At 38.5% G+C, this 20,652-nt stretch overlaps 1 protein-coding gene across 1 annotated transcript in view; it reads right to left on the reverse strand.

The window, feature by feature from the left end:
- SLC35F1 (solute carrier family 35 member F1) overlaps window positions 1-20,652 on the reverse strand; it is a gene marked incomplete at its 5' end in the record, with an annotated part of 226,762 nt that overhangs the window by 11,985 nt on the left and 194,125 nt on the right. Inside the window, 3 exons of the mRNA XM_082302686.1 lie at window positions 6,448-6,602; window positions 11,136-11,188; window positions 15,426-15,582. Of these exons, the coding sequence (XP_082158812.1) occupies window positions 6,448-6,602; window positions 11,136-11,188; window positions 15,426-15,582 (365 nt within the window). The remainder of the gene's footprint in view (window positions 1-6,447; window positions 6,603-11,135; window positions 11,189-15,425; window positions 15,583-20,652) is intronic.

Genomic DNA, 20,652 nt, shown 5'->3' on the forward strand with positions numbered 1-20,652 from the left:
ACGTGGAGGCTACATGCTAAACATAAGGATACCACTGCATATTCCAGTACCATGCTGTTGCCTCCCCTTGGCTGTTCTAGCCCTCACATGTCTGAAGTGTTGTTGAGCTTGAGTGCAGAGGTGGGAAGAGAAGGGACTTCTGGGATCACCTCTTCTGACTTGGACAGCAGGGACTTCAAATTACATGCAAACTGAAACAGCATCCTGAACTACCCCTCCTCCCCACCAACACACCAATTCCCTAATAATTTCTTCACTAGTCCCATAAATTTTACATTTTAACACTTGAGGTATGCAGGAAGATGTGACACTGAGACACAGAAAGATGTGATTCAAAAGTTACTCACAATAAAAGGGGGGTGGTGGTGGTGTTTCCTTTGGACTACTCTGAGATCAAGATGTGCTTACTCAACATTTCTGTTTTGATAATTAGGCCTTTCCAACAAAAATGCATTTTCCTAGAAAACTTCAAATCAGTTCTGTTGTGTGCAGTCTTCTAACATGAGACCAAAGGAAAAAAATCCCAAGCTAAAAGCACTGAAAACAAGCTAGAAAACTTGACATTTATGATGAGCTAGTGTCTGAAAAAATATATTTGAAATTGAAGCTTTTATCATAACTCCTGCAATACGAATGCCACATCATTTACACCCTTCTTGATGGCTTCCAAAGAGTGAGTATCCATGTTTCACTATTCATGCTTTGCAACTAATGAATCTATTGCAAGATAGCACTGTGAAAGGAAGACATCCTTTTAGAAATACAGCATTTTGAAAAAGCTTCCATATCTGTGCTGTGTTGTTAAAAATTTATCAGGCCGTGCAATATCTTGGTGGGAGGCATTTAGTTTTCCAGCTTCTACTCTTTTCTGTCATTTTACTTCATAGCTTTTTTATTGTATGCCATCCTGCACCACCACAAAAAGGATGAGTGGATGGGGCCCTTTCTGTCACAGTAATTCAAATGTGACCTAAGACACACCTAACTCCTTTCCACCTCAAGGCAGCTTTTAAAATACAGACACCTAACTATTTTCTAATTGACTATAATTTGGAGGAGGAAATTCAAATATACATATATATATATAATGAAATAAATAAATTTAAAGAAATGTGAAAAAGAAGATTTTGAGATGCTGCTTCGATGAAAGGCATGTAGACAGTACAGCTTCATGGGAGCAGACTTGTTGAGAGGGAGTCCCCACGTAAGAAATTCAGTACTTTGGAAAAGGAAAGGAAACATGAATTTAGGTTTTTGCACATTACCAATGACATAAAGAATTAACCAGTAATATCCTCATTATTATCAAAGGCTTAGAAGTATTCACAAGGATAAAAGCCCTGTGCAATTAAATTCCATTCAAACACAAAATTTATGGGTCAAGCAGCTTGCATACCCAATTTCATCAGGAAAGTACTTTAAAGTATATGACTGAGGAAGTAATAGTGTAAAAAACTAGTATTTTAGCCTGTACTGCCTGTTCCACTAGAAATAATGATGCACCACTGACAGCACCACTGACAACACCACTGTCAAAGTTTAAAATAGGTCGGTGTTAGTTCCCTAACAAGTGCAAGCAAAGAATAGGATCTTACTGACTTCAGCTTATGCTTTCAGGGAAGTTTAAAAAAAAAGGTGAGAACACAAACTGAAGTATTTTCTTAGTTAGATCAGAGGTTTGGGAAAAATCTCTCAGATGTTTACGGATGTCTGCGAAATAAAAATCAAAGTAATAAACAAACAATCCTCCCCCAAACCAAACCAACTTTATTTAACTCCTGCTATCAACCCACAGACTTTGTATCCATCCTGCTTCAACAAAACTCAGGACTGCCTGAAGCATATAGAGTCACAATAAGGTTTCATCTGTATAGTCATGAAACTGAATTTTTTTGAAGATTATTCCTTGAGTGGCAGGCTTTCCTAATTTAGGAAAATGAACTGAAGTGCACCAAAGACAGCAGGAGATCTCACACTGGCTTCAGCATATATTTCTAGCAAGGGTCACATTTTCACTACAGTGAAGACTATGTAAATTCCAAATTCACAGGCATTGCTTAGGATCCATGCTGGCAAAAAAGAACCTGGAACCCCCTTCCCCCAGACTGCACCTTCTCTTCTCCATTTGGTTAAACCCCAGTCTCCTGCATGGCTTATTTCTTGATGTAATGGGAAGGCTGTCATCTGCTCCCTTCCATTGGAGGGATGCTGTTAGAATTAGCATTGAAAAGTAATTTTTAGAAACATTAGTGAGTATCAGCAAATGAGGTTTCACCTAGCATAATTTCACATTTCTGGTTCTGAAAGGTTTTGAGTATCATGTTTATCTGTGCATCCAAGTCCTTTGCACAGATACTCTCTGAGATTCTAAATCAAGATGCATGGCTTCCCTGATTTATTATGAAATACATGCATTTTCTTCATTAGGGAATTGCTACTATATCCAGAAACTCTGGGTTTTTATATCTGCATCTTGGATAAAGTAATGAATGAATTTGCCAATGCATAATATAATTGATTGTGCTTGGCTTGCTAGGTAATGATATAATACAGTGTGACTCAACCTGCTGGTCCAGGACACAATCAGTATTCACGCCCTAGCTGCTGGAAAATATAAAATAAACTGCTTAGATTATTTAGTGAGAACCCAATTTGCTTAGAATGAGTACAGACAACACAGAGCTTGCAAAGGAAAAGTAATAAGTCTAAAGTTCACATAACAAAAGAGCTAAGGCTAAGACTGAAATGTAGAAAAGAATAGTCCTAAGAAAAAATGCCCCCATGTTTATACAAAAGTTCTAACCCTGTGCACCCGGAGAGGCAGCCCTGAATTTTTTAGCACCACTGGTGTCCACGTATCCATAACAAAGAACGGCCAAGGACAGTCCTGTTACTTGTGCTAAAGAAGAAGGTAAAATGAGAACAGACAGCTAGGAAAGTTTTGAACATAAAAACTGTATAATACATGTCAATATGGTGAGAATTAAAAAAAAGTATTGAAGATATGGCGTTGTATACTTAAATGCTAAGGCAGTGGTGGATATTGAGCTACCAAAGAGGGCAGACACATTTCTCCATCTGCTGGAATATTTGGAATCAATTACTGATTACAGAAGAACTAGAAAGACAGCTTTTATTTGGGGGATGCAAGAAATTTTAAGAATGATGCATTACAATCTAGTAATCTATCTCCAATTGAAAGCTATATATTATTACATTTTAATGCAATAAAATCTTGAACAATTAACATCTTGAATTACATGTATATCACCAGAGTTGTGTCAAGTTAACAAGCTGAATATCTGGCTTCCATGGGCCTGGGAAGTGTTCAATGTGCTAGGAAGATGCCTGCATGTGGGGTAAGACTAGAGATGCAGCTGTTTATCAACTCACTCATGTCTTGCATGTAATGATGTTGCAAGGCTGTATTATACAAAAATGAAATGCTAATGAATCAAAATACTTCAAAGGCAATCTTCTCTTTAGTTTGGTTTCAAAGGCTCTAAAGCCCAGTTAAACTTGTTTCCTGCATTGTCCATGGATTTTCATAGATTTACTGCTAAGGGTGCAATAAACCTGTCTGGTGATAAAAGTAGCAGCACAGGGAAAAATCACAACTGTTTCTTGAAAGCCTCATAAAATGATATTCTGCAAGGGACACTAAACCACTCAGTTGATTCTACTTCAGCATAAACCCATTTGCTTCCCAGTGAAGTGGGGCTGTGCCCATTGGCCAGTGCAGCAAAAAGCAGAAGCAGCTGCATGAGATGTACAGCTGGGCTAGGAATGAAACAGCTCTTTAAAAGCTAGGAAACAAGCAAGTGTACACAGTCCTAGGAGGGGAATTAATTTAGATCACTTAATGCTAACATACTAGACTTCATTATTGAGTGCAAGTTACACATTTCACAGTTCTGCTTCCTCAGATAAAATGCTACCTGATAGCAAGCCAGAAAGGAAAGGAGGAGGTCATCTAAGGATAAAAACATGGTAAGTGAAGAGGAAACCAAATAACTAAGTGGACTTTTAAATCTAGATCTTCGCACACAGCCTCTCTCTTCAAATTTTGTCTGCAATGTAAGTTTGAAGGGTGTGAAAGGAGACACTGACAGCTTGAGAAGTTGATGCTACATTTCAGGTAAAGGTCCTTTCACAAAGCCCTGATAAAGGTCTTCTCTTTATCAACACTTCAGCTGGGAAGAACAAAGGAGAGACACGTGAATTGTATGGACTGCAGGATGAGTACAAATCACAAAAGAAATGCAGTGATGAAAAATGTCAATGCAGGCTTGCTATCTATGGGGTAACTGGCTTTCTAGAGAAGAAGAGACAAAAGCATTGCACCAGGTGCTGGAGGGACCAGGACCTCAAGCTGAAGGGGCTGTCTCAGAGAGGATGAAATCCAACCAGATGAGGTGCAGAGAAGGGCTTGCTCTGATCAATGAAGTAGGGACTGAGAGAAAATACGATTCCTCTCTACTGATGTACCAATGGAATAAATGCCATGGAGACGAGCATTCTTCCTGTTAATGGATACTCTTGGTAGGAAGACGAATGGACCAAAACCAGGCACAAGTAAATTTATGCTGGAAATAAGGAGGTTTGTAACTATTGGAGAAGTAATGTTCTGAAAGTCTGCCAAGGACAGCAGTGGGGGCAAAAAACCTAAATAGGTTTAAGTAACAGTCTGATAAGAGTTTATGAGAGTGACAGCATGATATATACATCAACCATAGGAGAATGAGATTTTCGGTTTTCTAACAAGAAGAGCAAGGGGCAGAGGGGACCATCAGTTACTTCAGATGTGGAACTCAACCAGTTTATCAGGACACATGCTGAGATGGATGCTTTCAACCAAAAACCATTTCAGTTCTGAGCCTTCTACTCTTGAGCACTTTTTCCATACAGTCTTAAAGAGAGACCAAGATGCCACTACGGATGAGAGCTGACATGCACTTTTTGCAGAAAGATGGGTGTCAGTAAAGCTGAAAATTCTGCCTTCCTGGCTCTGCTAATGTATCCATCAACTAGACACAGGGAAGAAATCAAACTTTTTATGTGCCTTTTGCCTTTCAAGTGCCTGAACTTTAAAGCTTGCATTTGCAAAATTGCCTTTTTTGTTATGTTTGAGCAATGCTGAGCACAGAGCTGTCCAGCCTCTGCTGCCTTTTGAGTCTCTCCCTCTATCAGAGTTTGATTTTGCTAGTACCACTGTTTTCAGAATCACATTTGCCTTTTACAGTGTAATTTAGTAATTTTTCTTAGAAACAGTGGACTAACACCACTAAATATATTTGTCTATGGTACCAAATAATATTGCTAGGGACAGATAACAGTTTTCAGCTTATACCTAGTGTCAAACACTTTGGGTTTGAAGCATGAGGCAGAAAGAAGGAGAAACCATATCACCATGAGACAGAGCTGCAAAGCAGCAGACAATTCCCACATTGTGTTTTCAGTCAAATTTTTGTTTCTATTCTTGCTTCTCTTCTGCCTTCAAAATTCTCAAAGCCAAAAAACCAAAATAAAAGACAATAGTGACAAACAATTTTGTGTTGGACTCTGAAGCTTTGAACTTTCACTGTCTCATTCAGATTCATTCAGGTACTATTACTATCACAAAATCTGATTTGAGTTGATTAGACACTCAGAATTTTAAGCCTTCTTTTGCCTAACACTTCTAACACAATTTTAGCTATCAAGTAACCTCCCTCCTATGAATAAATGATGATACAAAGCAATTGCTTCCAGCACCACAATGTTATTTTCACAGGATGGACACTGTGGGGGGGATACTTGTCAATAATGAAGTGCCATTCCTTGTAACTGGAGGTCAAATGGGGTTCTGTACAACATGGTGTTTTAAGTATTAGAGGACCTGGGAGGTCAAAGTTTGACTTCAACACAAATATGCTGCACATTTTGGCATTTACAATAAGAGGCAAGCCACTGGTATGGCCAACAGAAAGGTGTAATATATGGACAATTTAGTTATAAATTCAGAATCAGTATGAATGAAACAACCTTATTCCCAGGCAAAAAAAATCTATGGGAATTTTGGGAGAGTCCTTCCCTTCATGCTGCCACCTTAGGTCTGTTCACAGCAGTTGAAAGTTACCTTTGATAAGTAAGATGAAATTATTGATGCAGTGGCTGATGCTTTGATAAGTAAGATGAAAATAATGATGGAGTGTAGCCACTGCATCATCAGCCACTGAATCATAGCAGGTACTCATATCTTAAAACTTATAACAGAAAGACCAAATGAGCTCAAAATTATAAAACAAAATTGTTTTTAGTGTAGGAAGCCTGAAGTAAAAAAATCAACTTGCACTTTTACTGTTTAGACCTAGCAAAGCTTGGAGGCTTCTTTTGTTTCCTTGCCCTGCATTGACGTTCCTTCAGGCATACTGCTATTCCCCAAATACATCTCTCATTTCCACATACCTTGTAGTGGAAGAGGAATAATCCACAGAAGAGGCTGTACAGGTCAGCTGTGAGTAGGGAGAGGTTGACTGCAGTAGCACTGGTTTTCTTTATGACCACTGGCATAAAGCTGTAGAGGCCAAACATACAGGCACTAAAGCCGACGTACAGCAAACCTGCAGAAGAGAAACAAGAAGCAAAGTGACCTTCCACAGCCTGCAGAAATGACTTTGTTAGGAGGAGGAGGGTTGTGTTTTAGGAGAAGAAAGAATAATGCTTTGTCAAAGAAACATTCCAATTAATAGTATACACATATATAGAGAGTGAAAACCAACAGTGGAAATGATGTCCTTTGGGATCTCCATAACAGCAGAGTTGTTTCAAATTGATGTCTTATACTTCCAGTGACTACTTCATGTCCAACATGAATTTGGACATAATTATGCATTTGGACATATCAAATCTAGTCTCTTAAGGAGCTGAATGTCACCAACATCAAGTGAGTTCATTTGAGTTGGATGGAGCACACAGTATTTTCTGTGAATGGACCCAAAAAATGAATGCAAAATTATTTGCAGAGGAGTTAATGAGCAAATGGATGAATGCATGAGGACAGCACTCAGGTGTCAGAGGTCCTAGTCCTACTTTGCCACCAAAACTGACAAATTACTTTATAGTTTTGAACCTCTGTTCCTCTACTCCTTTTTGTCTGCCTTCCTTAATAAAGCTTTTGTGAGCTGAAACTCTTTCCTGTCACATGTTTACAGATTGCCTCACACAAATTAGATTGTTAGACACTAATATAATAAAAATACATTACAGTGAAAATCTAAATATATTTAAAACCCTAAATAACTTACTGGAAAAGAATTAATTGCTTGAGTTATTACTTGATAAATCCCAAGGCAAATTAATCAATATGAAGTTAAAAAACCAGCAAACATTTTACTCATCTGCTCTCATGCAAATGATATTTCTTAGGCTGCCGTATGCTACAGAATTCCCAATGGATATGTGCATGAGCCTAAATTTAGACTGATGCCAGCTCTTCAGAACGTGTTGTTATTGGCTAAAAGTTATAGAAAATCTGATTGCCAAAGTCCTCTAAGGGATTAGAAAGGATAAAAAAAATAAAAAGGCCATATAATGGACATGTATCAGCATATGGGTCCATCTAGTTAAAAATTCTTTAGAAAAGCTATCTAAAGGACAAAATCAGCTGTGACAGATTGAATCCTTTAGAAACATATGAACTGAAGTGTACATTCAACTGAAACAAATTCAGCAGACACAAACTATCAGTGTCCATACATGTTATGGCATGATAAGGAATTTGAGTTTATATTCAGAATATGGACCATCATGGTAAAAAACTGATTTTACCTATAGGCAGCAAATTCATAAGGCATGCATTGTAAACTGGTAACAGAATTAAGTTCTGGGCAGTGCTTGAAAGGTGCTTTATTCAAACTCTGCAACTCTTCTGTAGCAGGCAAATGATTGCACCATATGGAGTGTAGTTTTGGTCAATGGGAAATTGTTTGCATACCGGAGCATTAAGCCAGCTTTTCTTTCAGGCTTAAGAAGAACAGGTCAGGCACTAAAGCCATTCTGGATCAGAAGTCAGCATTGTCAAAGTACACCCTGCAAATCACCAGCTGGTCCACCAAGCCTCCTGCTGTCTGGATTTAACACAGCTTTGCTGGTTTATGTACTCAACTTATGGTATAATTTTATGGTACTGCCTCGGTGTTCACATTATTTGACAGACAACTACATGGACTTCACAGGCTGCTTTTCCAAAGGGCATTTCAGTTCCAGTGGAAAATTGCTTGAACTGTAGCTGTCTTAGCAGAGGTGAATATAAAGTGGCATTTAATTTACAGCTTAAAAATACATGTAAAATCCACCAGCTGGGTGGCATTTAGCGGTGATAATAAAAACTGATATTAACATCATATGATTTTCAGATATTGCTTCTTAGAGGGCCGGTTCTGAGACTAAAAATATGTTTTAAGTCAGCAGCTTGAAGCCTCAGCCTCCTCAGGTACCCATGCAGTGCAAATAGCAGCCTTGGGAATTGCCACTAGTGCTGCAGTCCCAGCAGACTCCAGAACCTCTCTGGGCAACTTGCTCTGCTGCCTGCCTGTCCTCAGTGTGAAGAAGATTTTCCTTTTATCCAGTCTCAATCTGTCACTTGAGCTTCTGCCTGTTGTCTCTCATCCTCCTGTGAAGACCTCAGCTCTGTCCTTTTGATAACCTCCTTGTAGGTAATTTCTTTTCCACAGGCTGAACGAGCCCCAGTCCCTCAGTATTTCTCCATTTCTCTTTAGACTTGCTGTCTTCACACAAATGGGCAGGATCTGTCCCTAGGGACCATTCTAAAATAGCCTAAATAAAGTACCACTAAGACCAACCTGACTTGAGAACTGCTGGTCTTGTTCCTGAGCCTGCTGGTTGAATGTTGCATGGTGCAATGATGCACAAATGTTGCCTTTGTGCTTTTACTCCAAAAGCAAATGTTTAATTGGCATGAAATGGAATTAGTTATGATCTTTCATACTATACTGGAACCAAGACCATTCAGAAATATTCAAACCCCCAGTAACAAAGGGAACTTCCTTGGAGCTTCAAATGGGCTTTTCTCTTAAATAAAACTGAAGTGAATTTATTTGTTACTATTTCATCTATTGCTATAAAACACATCTTGGTCTCATATGAAACCACTCAGTCAAAAATATTTAATCATCCTCCTTTCAGTCTGGTTGTCAGCAAGTATTAATACTTAAAACCTCAAGGATTCAAACAGAGCTACATTGATTCACACTAAGTGTGAAGATGATGATATGTATCAGGGCAATTTCCAAAATTAACACCAGGAGGGCCACAGCCTGCTTTAAACATGATAGACATAACAGATTGGCTTTAGATCTTTATATTTAAAAACCATTTGCATCAGTTAAAAGGTAGCTCATCCGATCTCAAAAGCACAATTATGGCAGATGGCAACGGGCCACCTTGAGTTATTTATTAGGTTGCCTGCTGTGACTTTATCACCACAATTTGGATGGCTGATGATTTAACTCTGCTGGACTGCAGGTTTGAGTCTGTCGCAGTGGATAACTACTCTGGACAAGGCTGTGAACTCCCTGACACAGATTTGTCAATCACTTCTTGACAATCTTGTATCACTGCCAATGCAATGAAAAGTACACCAGGTGCACTGAAAGACATGGGAGAACTACAGAACTGTCACCATTTAATCCATGTTCAACTACACCACATTTCCAATTATTGCTATAAGAAAACAAGTACATCTCTACGATGCTTTTGCTAAGATGATCTCAGCCTTGTGAAGCATAAGGACTCTTCAGTATTAGTAATCAACTTTCAATGACATTTTAGCAGCATTACAGATGAAGTAAGACCTTATTTTAATAGCACATTTCACTGATATTGAGTTAGAACAGAAATCTCACAGAAGTATATACGACACTTACATGGATAGTAGATTAATTCGCTACGACCACTGCTAGTTCCATCAGTACCAGATTAATTATGTCCCTAAGCTCCTTCTCATGAAATATAAACAAACACTGATGCAATTATGCTAATTATCTCAGATTAAAGAAGGCCAATACACTTATAGTACACAGTTGAGAGTGTTTCTCCATGGATACTTTAAATTGAATTGTCACTTAGTTTTTCAGCTCAACCATCAAATTTCCAAGATTTCTAGCTGCAGTGTTTTGTGAAAAATGTGCTGTATTTATCAAGGTTTAGGACGATGAAAGGAAATTGTGAATTAAGTTTAAAGAAACCAGCTGTATTCCATAATTTGTATCCCCTCCCCTCAGGGATTCCCCACATAATCAGTTGGTTTTGCACACGTCTGAGTTTCATTTTGATGTTCAGTCTGAGACTAGGTAAAGACCGATTGTCAATGGACTGCCAAAGCTTGAATCCTCTGCAACCAATCAGATCTATGCTACTAGTATTCTTTTATTTCTTCTATTGTCATAAATAGCGAAAGAGTGATTACAGGGACTCCCCATAATATCGATTTGCTTTTAAAACAAATAATTCATTGGACGAATTAGAAGGGAGACATAAACTCAGCTTCCAAACTGAAACAGGAAAATGCAATCCCTGCTTGGCAGAACACCATAACAGCTTCACTGGGCACAATGCTCCCAAAGCTTGTCTAAAGGACACATCTGCTATATTCTACCAGGACTATTTGGAAAGCAATTAAACACTTCCATACAGAAATGCTCCCCCTGGAAGTGAGTTTATGAGGCTATAATACGCACTGCAAGTACTTTTTTAGGTTTTTTTGTTAGGTTCCATTTTCTTTCTTTGGCTTTTGTTGAAAAGGTTTGGCTCTTAATGACTACCTCATTTATTGTCCCATGCTGCACTGAATCTTAGAATTGGAACCCCATTATTGTTTTACTTCATGGCTGTCTGAATGATTACCTTACAGCATTCATAAGCTTAACCTAATGGTGCAAGGAAGGCATAACACGGTGATGGAGGACAGACCATTTAAGAACAGTTATGAGGCATGTGGCTCAACCCTTGGCAGTAAACAGTAGAAAAGTCACAAACATTGGCTCCCCTGAAACTCTGTGGCCACCTCCCCAAACACCGGTTGTCTCCATGCCTCCTTCAGCAACTATCTTCAATGAGGTAAAGTGTGTTCTTACCTATTTGCCAATCCCAGGGGACTTTCAACAGCTCTTTGTGTTCCATGATTGCACTAGAAGAGAAGAGAAGGCAGAATTTGATGGAGGAGAACAGAAGTTAAATTACTTCCACTCATTCAATTCAAATGCTGGACAAAACAACATAAATAACTTTATAACGAAAAATCCCTGTAGGAACCGAATGCAATCAGAGTTTGCTAACCCACTCTGGCATTATCCCTATGCCTGTGTATTTGAAAGATCTTCAGGGCAGTAATCAGATGTGATAGCATACAATTTGCCCTGGTTTATTTCCAGCTTTATATATACACCTGCTCTACATGACCATTCCCCTAAATGCTCAATCCCCTTGTACTCTTCTGACTTAATATTCTGAAAGCTTTTGAATGTTAATTATTAATAATGTATCTATCTGAGTTATTCACACTTCAGAGTAGCTCTGCAGTGTAAAATAAATAGATATCACAGACTGGCTTTGGGAAGCATACTGTGATTTGTTACACACTGAGAGAAACCAAATAGTCGCAGCAGTGAAAGTCAGGAAAATAAGCAAAGGATGGGCAAACCTGTAAAAGTCCACTTTCAGTATCTTGTAAGTCTTGCATTGTACATTAATATCAAAATCACAGATCCATAAAATTCTAAGGTGGCAACAAGTCAGCTCTACCCAATCCAGGCAAACAGACCCTTGGAGATAAGGTATCTCCCAAGCTCGGTCTTCACTCAGGTAACTGCTTTCTCTATCTGTGTGATTTCCAGATAAATCCTGCTGTGCAGAACTCTGCATGCTGGTCTGAGCCCTATTTTAAACAAGTATAAAACATGGAATTATACAGATTGAAAAACAAATTACCTAGTACAAAAGGTGGCATGTGGAAGACCAAGTCTAATAATAAAACTACAGGAGCTCAGCACCTTCCAGATTAATCTAGTCTAAAGAGTTGCATGCTGGAAATTCTAATTTGCTTGCTGCTGATGTGTGGCAAATCTAATACTGTGTACAGAATAATAAGACTATTTTGTCTGCAAAATAACTAAATTACAGATGTCTTTGCATGCATAAGGCATATGTCTCTTTTATCAGCAATTCCTGAAGAATATAATGAAAACAAACTGCAAAGTCTCTTGGTCTGGCAAAAAAAATTTCACATAACTTAAACGTGGGAACATTGCTTTCATATTATTGCTTAGCCAATACAAAAGAAGTATAAAACAATATGCTATGGCTTGTGATTCCTTATGATCTGTGAAACAAAGAGGAGTGAGAGAAACTTTGCCAGAAGTGGCCATTTAGTGATGCAAGAGGCACTGAAGAATTGGAATCACAAGGACTTTGAAAGGTTGCAGTAGTTGGAGGAGGTCCCTGATGACTGAAAAGAGAGAAATGCAACATTCAGTTTAACACAGAACAAAAAGTATAGCCTGGCCAGCCTTATGCTAACCTTCAGGAAGATTATGGAGCAAATCTTCCCAGAAGCCATTCACAGGAAATGAAGATGATGCCACTGGGAACAGCCAGCACAGACTTCTCAAGAGCAAACCTGACCCAGCTGACTGCCTTGAGGTGAGGTGACTGGATCAGTAAATAAAGGAGAAGGAATGGATGAGAGGATGTGTTGTAACCTACTGTAACTTTAGCAAGGTTTCCAACATGATTTCCTTAAAGATCTTTAGAGACTGAAGAGGTATGGACTAGATGGGTGGCCTATCTACAATGTCATCTAAAGAAAAGGGTGAGAAGAAACCTCATGAATTTCAAGAAAAGCAAATATTAACTCCTGCACCTGGGGTAGAGTGACACTATGAAACAGTACAGGCTGGGAGCTGACTGGATAGAAAGTTGTTTTCTGGTAATAAACCTTAGATTCCTGATGGACATCAACCTGAATTCAAGTCAGCAATGTGTCCCTGGAGCAGAGTAGGCCAACAGCATCCTGAGCTGTGTTAGTAAAAGTCTGACCAGCAAGCTGAAGGATGTGATTTGTGAGACAGCAGCCAGAGTACTGTATCCAATTTTGGGCTGTCCAGAACAAGACAGACATTAACAAATTGAAGGGAATACAGTGGAATTCTATCACAATGGTCAGGCAGGTTGAGCACAGGATGTAAGAGGAGATGCTGAAACAGCAGGGTTTGCTTAGTGTGAAGAAGAGAAGGCTAAGCTGGGGCAAAAGGGGACACGACAATAAATTTTCCATCTTAACTACATGATGTGTAGTTACAGGCAATATAGCCATACTTTTCTTGGAGGTGCACAACAGAAGGATGAATGACAATGGACACAAGTTGCAATGTGGAAAACTGATTAAATATCAGGGGGAAAAAATTAGTCAAACACCGGAACAGGTTGCCTATCATGACTGGCAGTTCCATTCTTGGAGATACCAAACAATCAAGGGAACAAGTTCCTAAGCAACTCGATGTAACTTTGGAGTTAGCTTTGAGTAGGAGCTTGAATCAGATGACCTTCAGGGGGTCATTACAAAGTGGGCCACGTTATGATTATGTGATTCCATCAGATAATCTTAGCTCCATTTGCTGGGTAGTTGTGACATCCCCAACTCTTGTAAACTAATATTCTTCCTCCCTGCTTTAATCACATTCAAAATACTAAGCTTCTCTTTCCACCATGTCTGGGTAATCAGCCAACTCATTAATTCACTGTTTCCCCTGACACCTTAGCTCTTCCTTTGCTGCATAACAGGCATTATATATGTTTATTTTATGTTACAGTCTAAGACTCCTTCAGTTTAGAGGAGCTAAAGGTCCTATATTGCACCAAAGTGGCCAGTAGTGTTTCAAAGAAAGAGCTCTTTGAAATAAGTGATAGATTTAGTTAGATTAAATCTCTGTGAACACTTAACAGTGTGACTTCTGCTATTCATTACAGGTAAAGGTAAGAAAAAGGCACAGGTATGAACTAAGTGTAGTTGGGTCTCCGGAAGGTGCCCAAAAAGCACTATCAGCAAAAAGCTGCAGAGGCCAGTGGAAAAAAACCTGTTGGAGCGAGCTTTTGGGCCAAAGGTTGAATAGAAAAACCTTTGGGCTTTCAGCAAAGAATTGGTTTCTTACTGTTTCCTTCCACTTGTGTCTTCTTTATACAAAGATGCCTTGTTCCAAGACCAGCTTCTCACCAGCAAAACGGCTCACAGACCCTGAATTGTGACTAACTGCTTGGGTCACGAGGGAGTAATGGCGCAACGATTAAATTCTGGAATACTAGACATTTACATGACAGTTTACACACACAGAGCAAGACAAGGGCATTGCTTTGATGTCATCAGAATCAGTTAGTATCTACTTAATCACAAACACATAAAAAAATGCTTTAGCCAAAGATACTAGGCATGTTTACATGCTCTTAAATTCCCTCTTTTTGAAAAGGGAACTGCTTGTATGGCAGCTAGTTAACATAAATAATTTTAAGACCCTTGTTCAGATCCCAAATAAATAGATAAGCTTTCTAGCTAAAGAAATAGAACTAATGAAGTAGGAATTGATGGGCTGCGCTTTTTTGATCGGTCTTTGTTCTTAAAAGCAGAGTAGCTCAGATCTGTAGAGAAGCAAATTGTTTTGGACTAATAATAACAATCATTCTGTGTTATAAGCACGGGTGACAGACTTGCACAAAATGCAGCAATCTTGCATGGCTACTTTTACATCAGTCACAGTATTACAACCCTGGAAGCCACCTTCCAACTATTAGGCTTGCAGCTGAGATGCTCGTTAGGTACATGTGCATATAGACCGGACCCATAGATCCTGAAATCCATGCAACAATCTTCTCAGTACTAAATATTTTTGAATTGAAAAGGCCATTTTCTTAAAGGCTTTTTCATTATTTCCGCCATATCATAATGTAGTTACACAGAATAAGCGAACCAGTAAAATACTTTCTGATGGGATGTGTTTTCTACCTGTTTAGAAATCAAAGCAACTTTTTAAAATTATAAAACAGAACCAGAGGAAGCTGTAGATTTTGTTATTCATAGATTAGATTAACACATGAAGTATCCACTTTTCTTTCAGCACTAAGATGATAGGACGTGTCTTCTCACTCTTCATGTGACTACTCGAAGACACTGGTCCTTGAATTAGAGTACTTCAGTAAAAATTTGTGTTACTATTCAAATCACCAATTTGAAATATGAAAACTAACAAAAATTCCAAGATTAGAAGACACCTGGTCCACAGGAAAGGGCTAATTTTGAAGAGGTGGTTAGTGTATCTCAATGCAGGCTACAGCTGCACTTATTTGAATGACTTTGGGGCTCAAACCTGCTCACTTACAGCTGAATTCCACTGAAGAAGGAGCCAAAGAGTCCGATCATGCCCAGGAATTCCACTCGACTCAGATTTCGGACGATGTACTCCTCACAGACGTTCGAGATGCCGTAGAGTGTTGCTCCGCCAAGTACTAAGAGATCCCCTATCAGTTTATTTTCACCTAGGGACAAACAGAAAAAAATCAGAATGCCTCTAAACAACCATCTTTTGTCCAAAAGCATTGCAAGTTCTTCCCTGCAGACTTAATTCCTTAGTCACTAAGTAGCCCTTATATGGGTTAATAAAATGAATGCAAATGTTCTGTCATTTTAACAGTTTTCATTCAATACACCAGCCAAGTCTAGAAGAGACAAAGGGAGAGCATATTCCTTGCTGTAGAAAAAAGAAGCCAAAAAATGCCAAAAAACTTGTAAGAAAAAGTATAGAATCCAAGTGACACTCTTCAGAGACTAATCCTTTTTACTTTATTATTATCACCTTTAGTTTTTCTTTGCAGAGAGAATGTGACTCAGCTCTATAGAGCAGTTTGCATCCCATCTTGAAATTCAACCAGTCTAAAACTTGTTCAGTACTTAGATCTGAGGACAACTGAAAAATTCTTTGTACCTGTGAAATGAGTGAAGAAATCATTACAACCCAATATTGACCTCATTCTCACATGGAGCTGTTTGACAAGAAAGAGAGGAGGAAGGATGGGGTGTAGACAGGGTGATGATAATGACAGATTTTTAAAAGAGGTTCAATTAACATAGCAGTACCTAACTCATGCAAAGATCAACAAGATGTATTTTCAATACATTCAGGTATATAGAATTACTAAAAAACTTTTTTATCAAAGACTGTTTGAAATCTTTTTAAGTCTTGGAAGATTTTATTATTGGGTGTTGGGGAGAGCTACAGTGACATTTGATCAAGTTCCAGCTTGAAAACTGAGGCCCTAGCTTTGCAAACTGGTGCATGCAATTCCCTCTGCACATATGGCTTGTTAAATGATTTCTACAAGAGCTACAGCTTCACAAAGCTGTCAGATATTGCTGCAGAACCAAATTCTGAAAGGCTGGATATAATGGATTTTTCTTTGAAAAGTTTCAGCAGAAATGCGGAAGTACTAAACTGTATTTTTTTAAAAAAGAAACCTCATTTTCTTTTAAAATACCATGACTTATTTTTTATGTCCCTGCCTTTTAAAGTTTTATTTCAATTGATTTGTAAAATATACAGTGAAGTAAATTAAAATGGGAACCAAACATTCTGACTGGTTTAAAATTATCTTTTCAACTTTTTTCTTTTAAGGAGTTCTTTTAAGCCTTCAGTTATCATTACAAACTGGGGTGCCGAAATTTCTATGGAGAAGAAATTTATGATGATAAAAATGGTCATAAGAGGACAGACCAAGGGTTCATGAATCCAGTATCCTGTCTCCAACACAGGCTATGAGCACCAGAAAAGTGTAAGTTGTTTAAGGACAGTAGGAATGGAGTAAAGTGTAAAATATTCCCAGTAATACTCTCATAGTTTCCAACATTTTTCAGCTCAGATGAGATGTGGCTTCTGTGTATTTACCAAACATTACTAGATTTGTTTTTCAGATACTCATCCAGCCTTTCACTGAATTTCTGTTTTGAATGTTCCTTGACTGGCAACATGTTTATATTTGACCATTTTAAAAGATTTGGTTGCTTTGTTGTTTTTTTATTTTTCTTCTTTTAGCCTTCTTTTGCAATCAGTAATGGAAGATGTTCTTAATTTAAAATAGCCATCAGCACTTTACAAAACTTCTTCATACCCCTGATGCATTTCATATTTCACAGTGGTTCCATTGATTCCTCACTGAGCTCACTCATTTGGTATTTATTGCAGCTACTCACTGACAGTTCCGGGAAGTATTGCTGAAAAAGCTTTTGACCTTAGAGCTTCTGCTGGGACAAAAATATCATCCTTTTGCATCTGTGAAACAAAAGTAGCTCAGAGGCTGAGCATTTTCGCACAGATGGGATGGCCTCAAGCATCACACCCCGACAGCTCTGCCCAAAGTGCTCTCATGCTGAGTGTGAGCCTCAGCCTTCAGGGCTTTCCCAGAAGAGGGAGCCAAGATCTGTTCAGAGCACCGGACTCTGACACTGGAACCTCCTCTGGTACTCAGCAGCACAGGGTGGCTGAGGAGAGCATAAACAAATAGGGAAGCACAGAGGGACTTTTATCAGCCAGCTCTCAGTAGATTAGGCATTTTCTGAGATGGAAGTTACATTAGACCATCAAATTTAATAAACCTTGAGGGATTCTTCATCAATTCGTGTAAAATCCATGTATTTTTTGTCTACTATTAAGAAGTACTTCATGTTTTTAACTTTAAGCTGGACACCTCAAAATTATTTTGGTCATCCCATAATTTTCTGAGAAATATTTAAAAATCACTCTGTATTGACCCTCTCCATATCACTGAAGACTTCATATACCTTTACAGTATCTGTCTCTTTCTTGCCTTTTCTGAGAGATGGAATGTCCTGGTCCAGCTACAGTCTCTTCATCTGAATCCATTTTATGCCCTTGAACAGCTTTCTCACCTTTCTCCACAGCTTATACAGGCTTATTTTCTCATCCCTTCTATTTGAGATGCAGTGACTAGAGTAATACATGGTACCCAAAGGGTTAGTGCATCAAAACTTTATATCCTGGTGAAAAAATGTTGTAAAATATGTTTTTGCTTTCCTTCTTAGCAATTACTATTCTGGTTGTCAAATGCCTTATCTTTGTTTCCTTGAGAGACCGAGACTTTGGAACTGACCCCCAAGACTGACATATCCCTATAGACTTATTTTCATGGAAGTGATATCCACATGGATCTACTGGTTTCATTGCTAAGGAAATATGGGTCAACTAACTAGAGGCATTCTAAAGACTTTTAGGATAATAAAGTTGTATTTGACCAATTTAATGGTGTAGGTCATTCTTCAGAAGACACACAAGGCATAGCCTGGAAAAACAAGCTTTACATTAATGATTGTTACCATATTTAATATTCTGTGGAGAAGTCATATAGTCCAGAGCAGAGTTAGTGTTTTGGGAACTAGTTATAGCATTACAGTAAACCACAAATTTTTAAAATGTGAACTGTGTTCTGGCACGATTTCTTTTCACGCTCTCACTACACCTCTTTGTCACATTTTTGCCCTCGCCCCTGCCATTAAGAGGTCTTTCTCTTTGCTTTTGGTTGTAGTTACTGAAGAACATAATATCTAAAAATCATTCTCAGCATGTTCCATTTCAAATTGAACATAGACTCACATGTATTAACAGGATTGATGTGACTGGTTTTCAGAGACTGTTGCACGTTAAAGCTAGGATGTGCTTTGAAAACCTGGATGAAACACAGACCTCTGTGGCTTGGACCACTGTGTATGGCAAGAGCAGAAGTATAAAAGTAACTCATGGGAAGAATAATGTTATTTTCAAGTATACTTGGCACGTAAGATGATAAAGCACTAAATACTTGATAGCAATTGTTTTTCCCATTGAGTAAAGTGCACAATATCAGTACAGATACAATAAAGAGGTAAACGATCATATATTTATTGAAAATTGAAAGCATGTGTGCACATTATACCTAATTCCTGCAGATAGTTTGGAAAACACCTGTTAATCTCTCAGTGATACATTTTAAATTCATGTTCCCTTACTGTAAGTGTTGGCAGGCTAAATTGCCTTATGCTGTGGGTACCTAGCAGAGCCTTATGGCTCTTCTAATACAGTAAGCAGTTTGGTCAACAGGGGCACACAGGTGTCAATAGTTCTTATCCCCCAAAATATAAGATAAATAGAGACATTTACTGAGGACTAACAAAGCATCATTGTTTTCGGTGTCTTCCTTTCTTTAGTTTGCCCAGTCCTAGGAAACATCCTATAAATGGTGCACAATCTCTTAATGAAGAGTTTCAATTTTGTTCTTTTTCCCCTGCCCTTAATTCTTCTTATTTGTACATTTTAATGTATAGTTTTACCCTTTCAAAGAAATTAAACCAGATGATATATTTTACTCTTTTAAAGACAGCATTATTAATAACATCATTATGCCACTAAAACAAGTAAAAAATCAGCCGTGTCTCTGCATAGCAATAAGCATGGACACAGTTTTTCATGTGTAGTCCAAATTAAAAGGCAATAATGCATGTTAGCAGATTTTTTCTGGACAAATTTACTTAACAGCTACACCTATGCTTTAATAATGAACATGGCAAATCACATCTAATTACTGCGGCTGGATGGCGAAGTGTCAGTGTTCTTCAGTCTGTTCCTTGCCTGCTTCCACTGCCCCACATGCTCCTGCTGGTCCACAGCTCACTTGCACAAGCATGTTACTCTCTAGACTGCTGGGACACAGGATGCTTCTTCTGGAACCCAGGGTTGAAGTCTCAATTCCTCTGAAAACAACCATTCCCAATGCAGCTTTGGCTGGCTGATTGCACAATACAGAGTACACTATTTCCTTTTTAGCTGAGGCAGGGCTACTTCTGGAGGAGACCAATGAACTATAAGTCTTCTTTCAGGATTAAGGACAGAGATAAAAGGGGACAGGGAGATATGGTGAGCACTGTCACAAACTCCATTGTTTTATTTAGTAGCATTCCGGCAAATGCAGTTTTTACAGCACTTGCATTTGTATTCAGAAAGCTGAGTCAAGAATTTTAAATCCCAGTGTATTATGCTCTGCTCACAATTCAGTGCTTTTAATTAAGAATGAAAACTGTGCCTAATTGACAATCTTTGAAAAGAATTTCCAGCCTTCCCACATAATTTGGCTTGGCACTAGAGAAATCAATGTGACAGGGCAAGTTGATCGATGAAATCTAACTCTGTCTAGTCTGCATTAATAGATACACACACATTATTCATATGATGCCACACAAAAAAGAAGAACATTTTACACACAAGGAGGTTATTTTCAAAAATATTACAGTCAAGTCCCAAAAAGTTAGTATGAGCCTGTGTGCAAAACCCGACTGGTAATATATAGGTTCGGTGTCTTTTAGCACCTACCCAGTGACCCCACCTCTGTAGAAAAGCAAGCAAACTTGAGGAAAAGTAAGAGCACACAGTGGATGTGAGAGGTGCTTACAACTCAGAAATTAGTCAGTTTGGAAGGGAAGCTATTGAGGTTTTCAATCCAACAGCTAAGCCAAAAGAGAATGAAACTACAAATATTTAGCTTGTCCCCACAGCTTGCACAAAGGGT

The sequence above is a fragment of the Coloeus monedula genome (genome assembly GCF_965178545.1).
Source record: "Coloeus monedula genome assembly, chromosome: 2".
NCBI lineage: Eukaryota > Metazoa > Chordata > Aves > Passeriformes > Corvidae > Coloeus > Coloeus monedula.